Below are 17,549 nucleotides of genomic sequence, written 5' to 3'. Positions count from 1 at the left end.
AAAGTTTAATTACTATGTTTAGCAGTTTAACACTCAATGTTACGTTATATAGTTCCTTGTAATTATCTTGTTCCTCTTAGAGTATTGTCGATAATATACGGCGTTATTTCTTTTTTTTTTTTAATGAAAATGAACTCTCCTCTCAATAGATATTTTTTGAGAATTAAAGTTTAATGAAATTCTAGATACGTTTAATATTGGATGAATTTCCATGGGACCTATATTGATGTTTACGATGTTGAGTGCAGAGGATAAATGTGTCCTATTGCCTCGGTACCCATAGATTACTGGCTCATAATTCACGTTTCTCGAGACAGTGATTGTCAGTTAGCCTGCCGTTATGCTTTGGGCGCGCTCAAAACTCGTAATGGATCATTATGGGCGAACAATAATCAATTTCGAAGTGGCGTGAGTCAAAAGGAGTGGGTCCCAATCATCGACGGTAACGGCAATATTGCCTCAGAGAGCGCGCGTGTCCTTCTAGTCAATTATTAAAAGCTACTTTTTTTTTTTCTTTCTATTATTTATTCAACCATCTTCATCTTTTGATTCTCATGCTAATGATTCTTTTTTGTAAGATTAAAAAAAAAAAATTTAGTTCTTAATTTAATTGAACAATAAGCAATGAGGATTATCGTTAAATTCTTCTAGCATCTAGAAAATGACAATGAAATCAAATAGTAAAAACAATTCATTACCTTGTCTATTTTCAGTTTATTCTTTCTAAGTTTTAATTTTAAAAAAAGAGTTGTTATTCCGAATCATTACTCCCGACTGAAAAGAATTCTAACCAGATTGTTAGAAAATTATTATTGTAAGAAAACTATTGTCTCGAGTTATCTCTTAAAACTCAAAGTAGCGAATTTATAGTTGTGAATCTAATAATTTCATGGTAAAGTCTCAAGAAGCGCCTTCAATTAGTTAATTACGTAGCGCTTTTTTTGTTTTTAATGATAGCTACGAGGAAGAAACATTCCTTTAAATAAAATCAATATTCTCAAGTAATTAGTAATCACACTTTCTTATAACTGACAAAGGATTTATTTTATACTTATATTTCAATTTTGAAACAAACAAAAAAATGATGGTGCAAAACATCGATGATCTAAACAAAATCGACAGTTCGCCATTTTTTGATATATCATCTACTAGCATATTTAATTTATATATACTATTATAAAAGTCAATCTAAAAAAAAAAACGCAGAATGACAAATGAAAAGTCATCTTAGAATAATAAAACGAAAGAATGAGAAGAGAAGAATAAAGCTATAAAGATGAGAAAAGAGTTTTGAATAGATTGAACGACGCTCCAATTAAGTATATATAGAAGTTCCCACGGGACAATATTCGAAGAGATTCGCGGCCACGAGTTTTCGTAACTTGACGCTTTTTCCGCCAGGGCGGCAGCAGCTGTTGGGATCTTCATATTGTATAGCTGAAACGGTTCAATATATATACGCTTGTTTGAAATAAGAATCTGTGACACAAGCGACATCGAACCGCCTATTCGGACTCACGTGGGAAACAACGCGTAGCTCACCAACTCGGTCGGTAATGATCATTTCTACCAACCGCCGGAATTACATTATCAAAAATAAGAAATGATGATGAATTTTTTTTTAACCAAAATAAAGTTTAGAAACATTATTTTTGGGCAAATTTGTTTTTTTTTTTTTTTTTTTTATTATTGACAGAGAAAGGTCATTTTTGCTTGTAGTATAAAAGTATACTACTAACTAATAGCAGTCTAGAGTGTGTCTACAATGTGAACAGAGAGCCAGCAGACGTTTACCTAATTGCCGGGCACAAAAAACCGCGTACCGCCCTAACCACAGGCTATGAGCCCGCGGCCCTTAACTCTCATGGTATGTTACTTGCCCAACCATAATACCAAGAAAAATGCGCGGGTTATTTAGTGCCAGAAATCTTTTTTGGCGCTTGTGTGTTTTTACGCCTGGACGATTCGCCACCTTGGGAACGTGTGATCGATCGAAGTTTAGCATTGAATTAACATGCGTCGCGTCTCCTGACCTGCGACTCATTAAAAAAAAAAAAAAAAATTTCCCCCAACGACAATTTTCAAATGGGATACAAAACATCAGATTAGAAATGATTTAATTGAATTTGAAAGCGGATCATGTTGAATTTTGTTTTAGAACAAGATGAATCTTAAGCCCGGAAATAAGATGAGTATGGGAATATTTTTGGTTCTGTTTTTTTTTCAAGTTTACCTAACGTCTGGTGGTAACTGTGGCTGAAGAAGGGTAGGGAGGGGTAGACTCGAAATTTTTACTTATTACCTAAATGACGTAATATACGTAACTAATTCTCGCAAAAGAAATAACATAACCTCACTTTTTGTACTAAACATGTAATTGCCAGCAAAGAGAAAAATTGAGGTTATGTTTGCTTTTGACTGACGTCATATGTAACAAACGTTGGGTAATCGTACGTACATAACATACGTAGGTTTGTCATAATTTTCATCAACTACCACACCCTGCTCTAGTAAATATTTTAGTGACTTTATTGTTAAAATTAGAAGTTACTGTAAAGTTACTAAATTTGGAGCAGGGTGCGGTAGTTGACCGAGAATTATAACAAATGGCATGTTACGTACACAACCCTGAGAAAGGAAGATTAAAATTTACTATACTATTCTGTAATTTTCTCTAATTGGACCTTTTTTCCAATTATTCAATGATTTATCATTCTGTTTCTTAATTATCATTTTATGAAGATCCATATTACGAAATTAATTCCAGTAGTTATTTTATTACAAAATTCAAAACGAGAAAATAATACCAGAATTAGAAAAAGGAGATGAACTGTTATCGATTGACTAATATATATATATATATATATATATACAATTATTTAAGTGGCGCCTCCAGGCGTCCTTGGGGGAATTTTGATCGTGAAAGACATACACGGATTGAATTATTAGCATGAGATTTGGAGGTATCTAAAAAAAAGCGTTATAATTGCCGCGCTTCTTCGAATGAGATTTTGGAAAGAATATTCCGCCGCCGTTGTTGCCTTGTATTTTTCACCATGGTGGGTCGTTCGGTAGGCGGACAGAATTTTTTGACGGAAAGTGGCGCCGCGTAAAAATCCCCTTCCGAAATTGAAAGAGAGAGAGAGAGAAAGAAAGAAAGAGTCGATGAGCATCAAACTCCTGGAATTCGACCTCCAGGTCGGTGTGGGACCTGGGACTCATTTTTCGAGGTCGCATCGGACCCCGGTGACCCTTTATATATATAGATAAGGCTCACGCCCTAATAAGTGGGTACACATATGGTTTGCTCCTCTTTCTAAACTCTCGACCCTCAATCTAGATAATCTAAACCGCGAACTGACCATTTCACCCCCAATTTTTCATTTCTTTTTCTTATTTTTCTCCAGCACTTATATATATAAAACGAACAATTCATCGAAAAAAATGGTCTACCATTTTCAAATGCCTATATCCTATTACTAGATTTTTTCCCCTTTTAGCCAAAGCGTTCTTCATTCAACAAATGAATAAAATTTATAAAAAAAATAAAAATGAGTACTTTTCTAGAAGAAAAATTTTTATCAAAGCTATATATATAACCCTTCATTATTTAATTTGACCAACAAAAAAAGAAAGTAATGGCAAGACAAAAATAAAGTGGTGTTATTTGAACCCTGTGGGTAAAAATGCATGGTACCAATTTTAAAGGATTTTTGATTCAAACCTAAAGGGCATCAATTGGTACCCTTGGGCAAATTTTAAGAGCTCCCACAGTTGCAGAGTGCAATAAAGTACCTGAAATGTTCCAAATTTAATTTCTCCTCAAAAGAAGATTCAGTGGTTCTTCGTAATAGTTAAACCTCCCCCCACCCTCCTTTTCTCTCTCTCTCTCTTTCACCCGCCAGTCATTTTGGTTTAAGTGCAAAATTTTGGTCAGTTTCTACTTCAGAAAAGTCACTCCATAACTTTACTCCTATTATTATCCGCGATCCTGTGATTACTCAACTTCAACAGAGAAAGAGAGAGAGAGAGATCATTTAAAAAGACTGAAGCTACCGCAAATCATCTCTGAGAATCTTGTTCTAAGTCATAAAGAAAATGCCATTTAGTCGCTTTAGCACTTTGAAGTTAATTTTTGTAAAGTATTTTTTAAAAAAATGAAACATTAAAAAAAAATTTTATAAAGCGAATAATCATTTGAAGAAAAGGAGAGGTTATTTTTCGATTGATTAATTTTTTGCTTAGAAATAAATGACAAAAGCAAATCTTGACGAGATATTCAAAATCTAATATGGAACTTGATATTCCAACTGTCCACCAATTAGCGCGAGGTATTAAAAAAACATGAGGAGAAATTAATGACAGCGCCACCTAGTGTCTAAATATTGGAGATAGAATTGTAAATCAGCTGTTAAAATATTCCCTGATGAATTGTGTTGCCAAGAAGACTAGAAACAGGAGGAATAACTCCGGTGGTGGGGGTGAAGCAAATTCGGAGGACAATGAAGGACTCCGGTAGTTTGCGCAGTAGTGAAAAAATGAAACATCCGCGCATACATGTGTGAATGCTTCTCGAGCGTTTGCCGAGCAGACGATATATTGAATGTATCATCATGATAGTGAGGTTAAAAATATTAAGCTATATAATTTTATTAAATTGCGAACCACTTTATTTTATAATAAATCAAAATGCTTGTTGCAAATAAAAAGATTTTTGTTATCACATGTTCCGTCTTTAAGGTTATGACCAACAGCATTTATCCAAACATCTCTCACTTTCTGTAAAATATAACAATAGATACTAAATAAACGTAAAACTTTTGCATTTACTATTTTTAATGAGAAAATTATTTATAATAATAAATTAAATGAGTTTCAAATTTATAACTTACCTCGTCCTTTGGAAATTTAAATAAGTGCTTATCACCACTATCACCTTTATTTGAGCAATTCATAACACAGCAACTTGAAGGCATTTTTACATTACAATTTATTTTCTATTTATCACAATTTTTAACATTGCACACAACAAAATTATCCAACGATTGCAAATTTCTGTTCCACGTGATTTCTTTCAAACAGGTAAACAAAACATAAGTTAGCAGAAATCATGTCAGTATGCGCAGAAACGTAATTTGGTCTACTGCACAAACTGCTTGCCACCTTCAATGTGCCCGTACATTGCCTCAACGCTCTCTTACCCCCACCACTGGAGTTATTCCTCCTGTTTCTAGTCTTCTTGTGTGTTGCTTACAGACTGCAAAGTTCTCGCAGCTAAATAATTATTTAGCAAAATTTACGAATAAATAAACATTTATATTCTGTACATACAAAATTTTATTTTATCAAAACTAGACGAGATTTATCAATAATAAAATATGTATTTTCGTTTCGATTCGCGTTTTTAAAATTTTTCTAAATAATTCTATAATTACACAGCAATTAAATAATTAAAATGATCGTCACAATTATATTATTTTTCGAATAGAATGATTAGAAATTTTTTTTTTAATTACAATAAAATGACCTTTCTCTATTTAGATTTGTGTAGTTTGATATTAAAATTTAAATATTTTTATAATTGAGTGAAATGATAATTTAATTGAATATCACTTTCGAAAAATGACAAATGCCTCGTTTATTGTATATCATTATCATAATCAATGAAGTGAAGTTTATTGTTGATTTTATAACTCTCTCTCTCTCTATTTAATCCTATTATTAAATGAAGATCATCACAAATAAAAGTTATTAATGAAATGGTCCATTAAATCGTAAAATGTGTTTTAGCACGCAAAATAATAATTTGCAAAAGATATATATAACGTCTTGAGAGAATTAACAGCAGCAATAATTTTCTAGCGGTACAAAAAAAAAAAAAAAAAAAAAAAATGTTGACAATATAGATCCCCGCGGAAAGAAGAAATCCCTTTCACTTTCTATTTTTCACTAAACGTTGATTTATAAAAGAAGCGGTATTACTTTGTAGTCAAGATAGAGAGAGGGGAGTAAACAGAATTCTAAGATCCTGTTCTGATTATTGTAATTAAATTGTTGCCTATATGGACTTTCAGAGGGAGGAGGGGTTTATGGCAAAGGGTGAAACGAGGTCATTCGACTACCTGCTACACCATGGGAAATGCCCCTTATGAATAGGCAACCAGGTTACAATTTTTACCCAAAAAAAGTAAAAAAAAATTTCGAAACTTTCGTTAAATATTAATGAGCAGTTTTGTATAATAATTTTTTCCCCCTATTTTTTGTTGTTTCTTATATAAAGATGTACAACAGGTATTCTAATGAGCGTAAAATTATTTTGTTTTAGTAAATCAAAAAATGTTATAAATTATTAACTTCAATAATGATAAGAGTTTAAAAAAAAACAGAAAATCCGTAAAATTTGGAAAATGTACTTAATTTTTAATAACTTCGGACCTTTTATAACACTTTCGTGGAACTGTAAACAATCTAAAGTAGAAGGTCTCGTTATTTATAATGATCAATTTTTATCAAAACACACTTTTGAAAAATTTTGATAACTAAAATTTTAATTTTGATTTCTTAAAATAAAAATTATATTTGAAAAAATTTGCAAATACTTCCGGATATATATATGTATATATATATTTCTGTGTTAATAAACTCAACTTTATACGATTTCGATAAAAAGATACCGTTCTATTAGGTACTTAGTTACGCTTGATAAGAGGCACATAAACTATGGAAGAACCGGAGTCGAGAGATGTACAAAAGAAAGGGGGGCGATATAGTACTTTGAAGTTTACGATCAGAATGGGGATAACGATGCAACAATGCTCCAAGTTTCTTGGATATATAATAAAAGAAGAGAAAATAAAGAGAGTGAGGAGAGAATTCTATATATATATAGCATTGTATTAAAAAAAAAAGACATGGAAGAACCAGAAATATTTACACTTCTCTTTCATTATTATTTTTTTTTTATTATTATATCTAGGGTGAGAATTAATTAAAGTTAAACAGTTCTAACTGCCCCATGAGCAGGTTAATTGTCTGTGTGTACACAATGGACCAAAATGAGGTTGTCGAACTCATACGGAAAATAAGGATAAGAAAAATTTTTTTTTAAATCTTTTTTAAACAATAAATAAAGTTTTAATGAAACAAATTGTATAGTGATAAATCGCATATATTAATTGAATTAAAATCAAACTAAAGCAAATTTACTAATAGAAAAGAGAAAGTCTTTTTGAGACTAGAGAGAAAAATCAAAAAAAAAAAAAAAATGTTGGAAGACTATTCCAAATTGAACTTCCTTATGTAAATGAGCCTTTATTAGTCGAAAAGGAAAGAAACAGGATAAGATTTTGTGGGAGAAATAACTCAAGAATGAATTCATATACTACTTTTATCTATTTCCACTCAATAACAATAAATCTTTAATACACATTACAATCTATAAAGAGTCGACTAGGACTGAATGGTGACTCTCAGGTTTTTCTTTTTAATTTTTTTTTTTTTTTCCCTTTTTTTTTGGTATAGGTGCATATCTTTACACGTTAATCTTGAAACCTTGGGTGTCCGCGGGCGGCACTTACAATTAATATACAGGCTTAGGTACTTAACGCTCCGGGCGACTCTCTTAAGCGTCGAGATAAGCTGACGATGACGACGACATCTAAAAGACAAAATTTACACCTAGAAGTCCCCCTTTGGCAAACAATATATATATATATATGTGCTATTTACACCGATCTTAAATTAGTGGTAACATCAAGGAATTGACAAAGAATGGGACGTGCTTAAAAAGGATCGTTTTTGATAATAAAATAAAAAAAAAAGAGAAATACAAGAGACAACTACTATATACAAGATAATGTGGGTGGTCCTTGGCCAAAAAAAGGAAATCACAATCTGAGACTTCTATTTACAGATCACTGGAAAAAGGAAGGAGTCCCAACTTCTTATCAGATCAAGATTTCCTAATTTTTACGAGGAAGACCGTTAACAAAAAAAAAAAGACTCGATTAGCACCTAGAAGATATTAGCATCGTTTGGCTCTTCAATATTCATACAACTCTCTCTCTTATCATCTATAAACTATCTACGTTTACACTTTTGGATGATCATCAGTCGTCGAAACAGATCGTAAATACTATTCGTTTTAATCTCTAGAAACCTAAACCTACACAACAATTTGACAATCGAAACAAATTTCTCTATGGAGGATAAATTTTTTTCGAGAAATGACATATAATTTAAAACTTGAAAGACTTATTTACATTTAAATCTAAAGAAAAAAAACACCTTTGGTTTATATTATAAAATAAAAAACAAAAACAATTTTTATAGACTATTTGGGAGAAAAATAATTTTTTGACAATTTTAATAGTCTTTGGATTTTTTTCATCTTCTTTTTTTCTAATCATCTAACGCCTCATTATATCTTCTATACTAAAACCCAATTTTCTCGTGGAACTTAATTTTTCGCTTGATTTTAAAACATTTGATGTTTCCATATTTTCTGTTGTCATTGGTTGATCTATTCGAAGATCCTGTGGTACTTCAGTGTGTGTTGCAAGATGTGTTTTTAAATTACTTCGTTGATTAAAGCTTCTTGCACAAATTGGACATTTATGAGGTGATTCTTGAAGATGTAGAATTTTATGAACCGCCAATGTTCTACTTTGACAAAATCCCTTTCCACAATCAGCACATTTAAAAGGTTTCTCCTTACTGTGAATATACCTATAAAACAAAAGAAAAATGCTAATTAGATTACAGTTTCCAAAAAATTATTTATCAGTATAGATATCTGTTATTGCAGAAATTTTTTTTATCAGAACAAAGACAATTAGCCTAAAATCGTAAAAGACAATAAAAAAATGATGTAAGAAATAAGGTCATATTGACAAACATCTTTAAAAATTTTCATCATAGAAAGACCTATTGACAAGATCTTTTATAGAATGTACAAATTTGAAATGTCTTATCAACAAAAAGTAATCTTTTGCTTTTAATCCAAGAGAAAACAAATTTAGCCTCAAGCGATGATAAATGTTACCTCTTTAGTTTACTGATCTTAATCCCAGTTTCACAATATATACAGAAATAAAATTTAAGAATATCTGTTTTTATTGTAACAAAATTTGAAAGAATAAGTAAGTCTATTTAAACAAAATCCCAAGACTTCGCCCTTAATTACTCCTAGGATTTCTAAAACCTAATGGCCTTAATGAACATCCGTTTTTTCTTTATGTACCCTGATTTTAAGATAAATTTTTGGGATCAAAACTAATTGAACTGAAATTACAAAGAATTTAGTTTACCTATGATCTCTTAAATGATCTTGTCTTCTGAAAGCCTTTCCACAAATTTCACAGGAATAGGGCCTCTCATCGGTGTGTGTTCTCTCATGTATGAGTAAATTGTAGCTCTTGGTGAATTGCCTGTTGCAAAATTTGCAAATAAACTGCTTCTTGGGTCTTTGACCGGGAAGTCTCTTAGTGAGAAAAGAGGCGGGAGGTGGCACTGGAAGAGCAGAATGCATAGGATGACCTGATGGTCCATGATGATGGGAAGACAACGGTGTCTGAGGACAACAACCCCTCGCTGCCAAAATAGCACCCCTCATCCAATGATCTAAAAAAGCAGCATGATAACCAGGTTGTTGTGGCAATTGTTGTTGATGATGATGATGATGCTGCTGCTGCTGATGCTGTGGTAGATGAAGTTGAGGATTTCTCATCCACCTTTGCGCCAGAGTACCATGAGGGTGTAACCTATCGATTCCCGCAGAGGGGGGAGTATGTGGAGGCGTCAGAGGCTCCATCTTCGTGTCCATCATCGAAAATCACAATTTTCACTAATAATTTAGTTTTAAATTTATTCCGGACCTTTTGCACTACACTTGGCAATGTCCAAAGTATCTAACGATGAAGGTCTCGATGAATATTAAACACTTTATTCACTAAAACACTTGACCGATACAATTTATTTCCTCACAAACATCACTTTTTTAAAAATATTTATTAAATATCAAAATAATCTTAAGGGAGAGTGAAACTTTAGAAAAATGGAATTTGCAAAAAAAAAAAAATCTGAGTAGGCGGATGATGAATGACAGTAGAAGAACTGGTGGTGGAAAGTTCCTCCCTGACGATCGGTAGCAAGTTGTAGGATGGGAAGGTTGTCAGATTTTTTGAAAGAGAAAAAAAAAAAGGAATAAGAAGCTCTCTTCTCGAAGTTCTGAGAGATACTGGCTTGGTTGAAAAGTTCCCTCTTGTATCCTCAGATGAACGGCGAGCTCCTCCTCTCATTTCTAATGTTGAACTCCCGGTTGGTGGCGACTTCTACAGGGGCGGGGCTTCCGATTGTAGAACCCTCAGGGCGTCGCGTCCCAACGCTACCCCTGCTGATGTTGGTACTTCTCAATTCAACTTAAACATGCGCACACGACACCCACGCGATTTACTTCCGTACTCAATTCTCAGCTTCCATGGCCGATCCTTTTACAAGCTCTTTTTCAGAGCAGAAAAAAAAATTTCCATCCATTTACAGGAAGTACTTCCAAAAAAAAAATAAAACTAATTAGATCTCAATATCTTCATTATTTGTAAATGTATTAACGAACTTAATAATTAAAATCACTAATAAAACCCGTTAAGGAAATAACGGAAACCAAAATGTTGAAAGATGAAGAAAATTTAAGTTACTAGAAATGATAAAGTAAATAACATGTGAGAAAAAGGAAATAAAACACATATAAAGTGGAAGAATTGAAAATAAAAGATTAGAACAAATAATTAATGTTAACCATCGCTGCACACGGATGTTCTACACTTCCTGCAGTTTGGCTATCTAAAATAAAAAAAAAGGAAATCCTTCAAGAAAAGTACAATTAAATTGTGAATACTAATTTTAATTAAGTTTGTTGTGAAAAAGGAAAAAAACTACATAATTAACAGAGAAGCTTAAAAGCTGAACCAATCAATGTTCGCCTAACATAAAGTTATATTTAAGGCTTGCGCATAACGCAATAGCCACCCTTTTGCTTCTTCAACCCCAGTTATTGACTATATCGAATCAGAAAACGAAGGGGAGTCTTAAACATTTCCTTTGAGATTATAGCATGGCGTCTTTATTATGATATAGCGTTATTTTGTATTTCAAGTGATAGAAAAATTATAATTCTTTGTTACAAAAAAGAAAACGAACTGAAGCATCAAAAAGCTGCAAAATTTTGAAAAAATTTTCTATAAAATTTTTAAAATCTACATAATTTTAAATTTTTTGTCCTTTAATTGAATCTGGACCATTTGCACTTTACTTTTAAACGTTCAAAGTATGTGAAGCAGAAGGTCCCATTAATATTAACTATAAAATATTCGAACTAAAGCATAAGAAGCTGCAAAATTTTGAAAAATTTTTCTATACAATTGTTAAAATCTACATAATTTTAAATTTTTTGTCCTTTAATTGACTCTGGACCATTTGAACTTTATTTTTAAGAGTTCAAAGTATGTGAAGCAAAAGGTCCCATTGATATTAATTATAATATATTTGAATAGGAGCATTAAAAGCCGAAAAATGTTCAAAAATCTTCCACAAAATTGTCAAAATCTACATAATTTAAAATTTTTTGTCCTTTAATTGACTCTGGACCATTTGCACTTTATTTTTAAGAGTTTAAAGTATGTGAAGCAGAAGGTCCCATTGATATTAACTATAATATATTTGAATAGAAGCATCAAAAGCCGAAAAATGTTCAAAAATCTTTCATAAAATTGTCAAAATCTACATAATTTAAAATTATTTGTCCTTTAATTGACTCTGGACCATTTGCACTTTATTTATAAGAGTTCAAAGTATGTGAAGCAGAAGGTCCCATTGATATTAACTATAAAATATTCGAACTAATGCATAAGAAGCTGCAAAATTTTGAAAAATCTTCTATAAAATTGTTAAAATCTGCATAATTTTAAATTTTTTGTCCTTTAATTGACTCTGGACCATTTGCACTTTATTTTTAAGAATTCAAAGTATCTGAAGCAGAAGGTCCCATTGATATGTATTAACTATAATATTTTCTAACAAAAGCATCAGAAGCTGCAAAATTTTGAAAAATCTTCCATAAAATTGTAAAAATCCACATAATTTTACATTTTTCGACCTTTAATTAAATTTAGACCATTTGCACTTTATTTTTTAAAGTACAAATTATTATCTGAAGCAGAAGGTACCATTAATATTAACTATTATTCCTATTTGTATCTACAATTTTTTTTCTAACAACTAAAAATTTGTTGTAATAAATATATTGTTGGTGTTACAATACAGCTTTTGATGCTTCAGTTCGTTTTCTTTTTTGTAACAAAGAATTATGATTTTATTGTATCACTCGACCATAAAATTTTTTTTCTAACAACTAAAAATTTGTTGTAACAAATATATTGTTGGTGTTACAATACAAATTTGTTGTAGCGACCAAACAAAATTTGTTAGCTCTTGGTAACTTGATAAATATTAATAACATAATAATGTTTCATTAAATTTTCTATACTTAAATTGTAATTTTTTGCATAAGTGACTTCTGTTTATAAAATATGCTTCATTCGTCAATAATATTTAAGATATTTGTAAATTAAATGATAATACATGTTTATAAGATAAAAGACAAGTAAATGAATCATATTAATCATTTTGTCTATAAAATCTCGACTATCATTCCTATAGATGATCAATCAATGTCAATTGTTTCAGCAGCGTATTGATACATCATTTCGATCTTTAAAAAATAATTTAATGAATCATCTTTCAATTCCAAAAGTTAATGTATAAAAAAAATTCAAAAAAAAGACATTTAAAAAAGAAAATTATGTTATCTTTTGCAAATACATAAATATCGACATAATAGATTTCAAGTGAGGGTGAAAATTGAAATTTTATATGTTGACGCATATGATAATTGTAACAGATAACCAGATGTTAGCATGAATAGATTACAGGGCTACCAACAAGCTGCTCTTGATGTTATCAAAAATGGCTTAAAAAAAAAAAAATATGTCACCCCATACTGATAGATTCATTTCTGATTGGAATTTTATCAGTTTCTTCTCCCAACTAATTAATTCCAAATAAAGAATTATTATATGTATCATGCATCGCGTCCTTCGATATAAAAAAAAAAAAAAATTGATGGTATACAAATTAAATGTGTCGATTAAACACTGATCGCTGAGCAAAAACCATGTAAATTACAAGGTACGACGATAATTACATATATACATATATGTATATAATATAGTGTGTATCATATATGTTCAAAGAAACCTTGAAGAAGGCTCTTGAAGGACTTGAGGTGGACTCATGCTTTATAGGCTCACGCCCCAGAGAGTATTGGAAGAACACAGATTACTCACTGTTGATCATTAATTGGAACACGGTTTTTTTTTTCTTGACCATCTTTTTTTCTCACTCGCGTCTCCCGTCGATTATATGTTCAACTCTCAGTAATCTCATTATACGCTAACGATCATGCTCAGCGTGATATAATCAAACGGCTACCATCAAAAATTTCTTCTTTTTTTTTCCTCTCTTCTTCACAATAATATATTGTGAACTAATTGATTTCCAAATATTTGTTTTCAATACAAATGTTTTTTTTGTTTTCAATCAAATTTTTGGTTTTTGATATTGACAAATAAATATAATTATTTATAAATATCAAAAAAGAAAATGTTATTCTGCCCTACAAAAGGAAAAACGGTAATGTAGGTCATGAATGGACCACTTCCTGTTATGTATAATAAATCTGTTAAAAATATTTTTCCCAGACAGCACGTAAGCTTGCAGCAACCTTGCGTCAAGCTTGCCACGCAATATTGCCAACCTTGCACGGCAAGTTTGCCGCAAGCTTGCAAATGTCCCAACCCAAGATTGCATAGTAAGCTTGCCGAAAGATTGCAGTGTAAGATTACTGCAAGATTGCACAGTAAGATTATCGCAAGATTGCATGGTAAGGTTACCGAAAGATTACAGTGTAAGGTTACTGCAAGATTGCATGATAAGATTATTGCAAGCTTTCACAGTAAGCTTGTGACAAGGTTGGTGTAAGGTTGACAATAACCTTGCCGAATCAGCACAGAAGTTTGCGCAAGCTTGCCAAGAAAACTTACATGGCAAGCTTGCTGCAACCTTCTGTGCTGATTGGCAAGGTTATTTGGCAACCTTGCACCAACCTTACGACAAGCTTACCGTGCAAGCTTACTGAGCAATCTTGCGATAATCCTACTCTTCAATCTTGCAGTAACCTTACACTTTAATCTTTCGGCAAGCTTACCATGCAAGCTTGGATTAGGTGGGACATTTGAAGCTTGCGGCAAACTTGCCGTGCAAGGTTGGCAATATTGCGCAGCAAGCTTGCCGCAAGGTTGCTGCAAGCTTACCCTGCTATCTGGGAAGTGACACGTATGTTTTTTCCATTGTAGAGCATTATAAATTTTTGTTTAAAAAAAAAAGAATGTAATGTCCAGAAAAAAATAATAATTTATGATCAGAGAAAAAAAATTTATAGTGGGAATATTGTGAATCATTATAAATTCAAGGAAGAGAAGCAGCTTTTATTTGATTAGAGTGATAATAATTGATGGAACATTAAAATCTCACTACAAACATCAAAATCCAGATCACCTGGTTTTCAAGGCATATAAGATCATTATCAGCGTGTATATAAATTTCAGTTTGAGGATCGGTGTATTGACAGTGTGTGTGTGTGTGTGGTGTGTAAAACGTTGTGTTATCAACTGCAAAATTACGCTTATCATTTATATGGCATATATATATGGCAATGCAGACAGCGCGTCACCTCTCGATAAAATCTACACGATGCTAAAAAAAAAAATTTCATCGAAATTGGAAGTCAAATTTTTTTTTTTTTGAATTAAAAATCAACTTCTTAATAACTACGATATTATTAAAAAAAAATTTATTTGATTCAAATTCTATTATCAAATAAATATTTACTTGAAGCAAATAATTTTTCAAAATAATTGAATTAAATAAACTCTATTTGGACTGTATTGGAAAGAAATGTTATTTTCTTGATACAAATAAATTTTATAATAGTTAAGTAACCGATTATTTAAAGCAAATAAATTTTTTTTTTTCATGAGACATACGTGACACTTGAAATTTAGGATTTGAAAAAGTGATTAGTCTAGACGAGACATTGTGCAGATATATACTCTTGACTTGAAAACGGAGATTCACGACTTTAAATTACTTTCAATAAACTTTTCACGTTACCATGAAGAAGGTAATTAAATATGAAATTTATTTTCTAAACAGGCCAATTCTGTCAACTTTGAGTGCGCATAAAGCTTAAATATTATTTCTCAAGTGGACGAAGCAAATTCCTTCCAGTCAAGCAGTCTACTCTTCTTTTTTCCAATACTATATAGAATACAAAATCGAAAGAATTAAAAAAAAATTAAAAAAATTCCAGTATATTTATTTTAATTAAATTTAATTATACATCAAGAAAAAAGATTTCTTTGATTTAAAGAAACCAATTTCTTTGAAACAAAAAAAAAGCTTCTTATAGTTTCAAAAAAAAAAAAATTTATTGAATTAAACAAAATTTTGTGCATTAAATCAAAGAAATTCTAACATTGATATATTATAGGATCAAAGAAACATTTATTTGAATTAAATAAAAAATTTCTTTGAAACGAAGATAATTTTTTTTTTAAATAAAAAATAAAGCAAAAAATAAATCACCAATTCAAAATTAGTTAAAATCGACAAATTCTTTAGAGAGTAAATAATCCAGTTCATATTTTTCTAAAATAATAATTATACATACTTATATTATAAGAAATATTCTTAAGTATCCAACGAAAATGAATTTTCAGAAAAGAAAATAATATTCGAAAAAAAAAATTGATTCCAATTTATAAAATGTATATGTCAAAAAAAGCTATAAATGTCGAAATGAAAAATGAATTTTTTGCTCAAGGGAGAATGTTTATCATCTGTTATTATAAGCTTTTTAAGAATTTTTACGACTTTTCTTAGAAATCTCTTTAACACCCATGGAAATTGAGACGATTCCATCGTATATACTTCATTTATATTTCTAAGGGACAAATTTTTCAAGGGTCATTCTAATATATCTTTCGCATACACTTGTAATTTCTCTTTATTTTCTTTTCCCTTCATAACACACACATATAAAAATAATAAAAATATATTTCACAAAATTTTTATATTTAATTATTATAATTTTGTTAAAAAAAAAAAAAAAAAAAAAAAAAATTGTAAAGGAACCTGACACTTGAGCGGAAGTGCAGGTCAAATTTTTTTAAAAACGAAAAGTTGCCACGGAACACACGACCAAAAATATATATATATTCAATATAATATAGTGAGACTACTGCAAATATTTAATGGTCAAATATCATCACACACTCACACTGAGAGAGTTTACATATCACGCTTCTTGTGTCTGTAGATGGGGGGAAATCCCAAAAAAAAAAAAAAATTTCAAACTGATGAAACTAAAACTAAATCGTATATATAATCAGAAATTTACCAATGTTAACCCTTTTCTCGAAAATTTTCTCTTTATATTATAGTTTTAAGTCTATATCCGTCTAAAAGACGGAGATTACAAAATCCCACGTACTTTTTCCAATACCTGACTGATTATCGTCTAAAATCTGGGTCGAATCTTGTCTAAGTGCCACAAAAGACGTTTACTCAACAAACTAAACATATATATTATCGCCTTTTATTTTTTCAAGGAAAGTGCAAAAAAAAAAAAGAAGAATCCGTCAAATAAGCAGTTTTTCTTCAGTTTTACTCAAATATTATCTTCAATTGTTTTTAATAAACAAAACCCGACTTCCAATTTCTTACTTGTTTATTCTATATTTATTTTTCATCTAGTTCTTCAATTATATTGAAAGGACCACCAAGTTTTAGTATATACGGTTATGTTTTATTTTATTTTTTTTTTAAACTTATTTTTACTTTATATTTATTTTATTAAATTATTATATTTATTATGTCATTTAATTTTTAATTTAATTTTAATTTACATTTTTTATTTTATTATTATTATTATTTGTAATTTCATTTATTTTTATATATTTATTAACTAAACAATTCTGACTACAGATATACTATTTATTACTGCAAGATTACTCAATAAGCATGCACGGTAAGCTTGTAGCAACCTTGCGGCAAGCTTGCCGCGCAGTATTGCCAACCTTGCACGGCAAACGTGCCGCAAGCTTACTGCAAGCTTCAAATGTCCCAATTAACCCTATTGCTAGCATTGTATAAGCTTACCGAAAGATTGCACAATAAGATTATCGCAAAATTGCTCAGTAAGCTTACACGGTAAGCTTGTAGCAAGATTCGTGCAAGGTTGCCAAATAACCTTGCTTTAAATCTAAAACAATTTTTTTAAAAATGTTTCGTCTAATTTATATAAATTTTATTATATAAATTAGACGAAACATTAAAAAAAAATTTTAGTTTCAAATCAAGGTTATTTGGCAACC

General features: G+C 30.6%; 1 protein-coding gene and 1 long non-coding RNA gene across 2 annotated transcripts in view; one reads left to right on the top strand and one right to left on the bottom strand.

Annotated features, from left to right (window-relative positions):
• LOC127287674 (uncharacterized) overlaps nucleotides 1-17,549 on the top strand; it is a 65,951-nt gene that overhangs the window by 13,431 nt on the left and 34,971 nt on the right. The gene's annotated exons all lie outside the window — the stretch shown is intronic.
• Nucleotides 7,374-10,520, bottom strand: LOC127287670 (protein odd-skipped-like). Its single transcript, XM_051314728.1, has 2 exons — nucleotides 9,309-10,520; nucleotides 7,374-8,727 (listed from the first exon to the last, which is right to left on the bottom strand). The coding sequence occupies exons 1-2, from the start codon at nucleotides 9,824-9,826 to the stop codon at nucleotides 8,409-8,411; spliced, it is 837 nt and encodes a 278-aa protein (XP_051170685.1). The 5' UTR covers nucleotides 9,827-10,520; the 3' UTR covers nucleotides 7,374-8,408.

The sequence above is a fragment of the Leptopilina boulardi genome, unplaced genomic scaffold (assembly GCF_019393585.1).
Source record: "Leptopilina boulardi isolate dan_hultmark-lab unplaced genomic scaffold, ZJU_Lbou_2.1 LbouV2_372, whole genome shotgun sequence".
Classification (NCBI taxonomy): Eukaryota; Metazoa; Arthropoda; class Insecta; order Hymenoptera; family Figitidae; genus Leptopilina; species Leptopilina boulardi.
Note: the sequence above shows the minus strand (reverse complement) of the source record. Positions and strands in the feature narration are given on the sequence as shown.

Excerpts from the sequence above, each read along its gene's own strand:
- LOC127287670 (XM_051314728.1), bottom strand. The coding sequence starts at position 9,826 with ATGATGGACACGAAGATGGAGCCTCTGACGCCTCCACATACTCCCCCC. Across the intron at positions 8,728-9,308 it reads GATCATTTAAGAGATCATAG|GTATATTCACAGTAAGGAGA; the intron begins GTAAACTAAATT and ends TTTGTTTTATAG.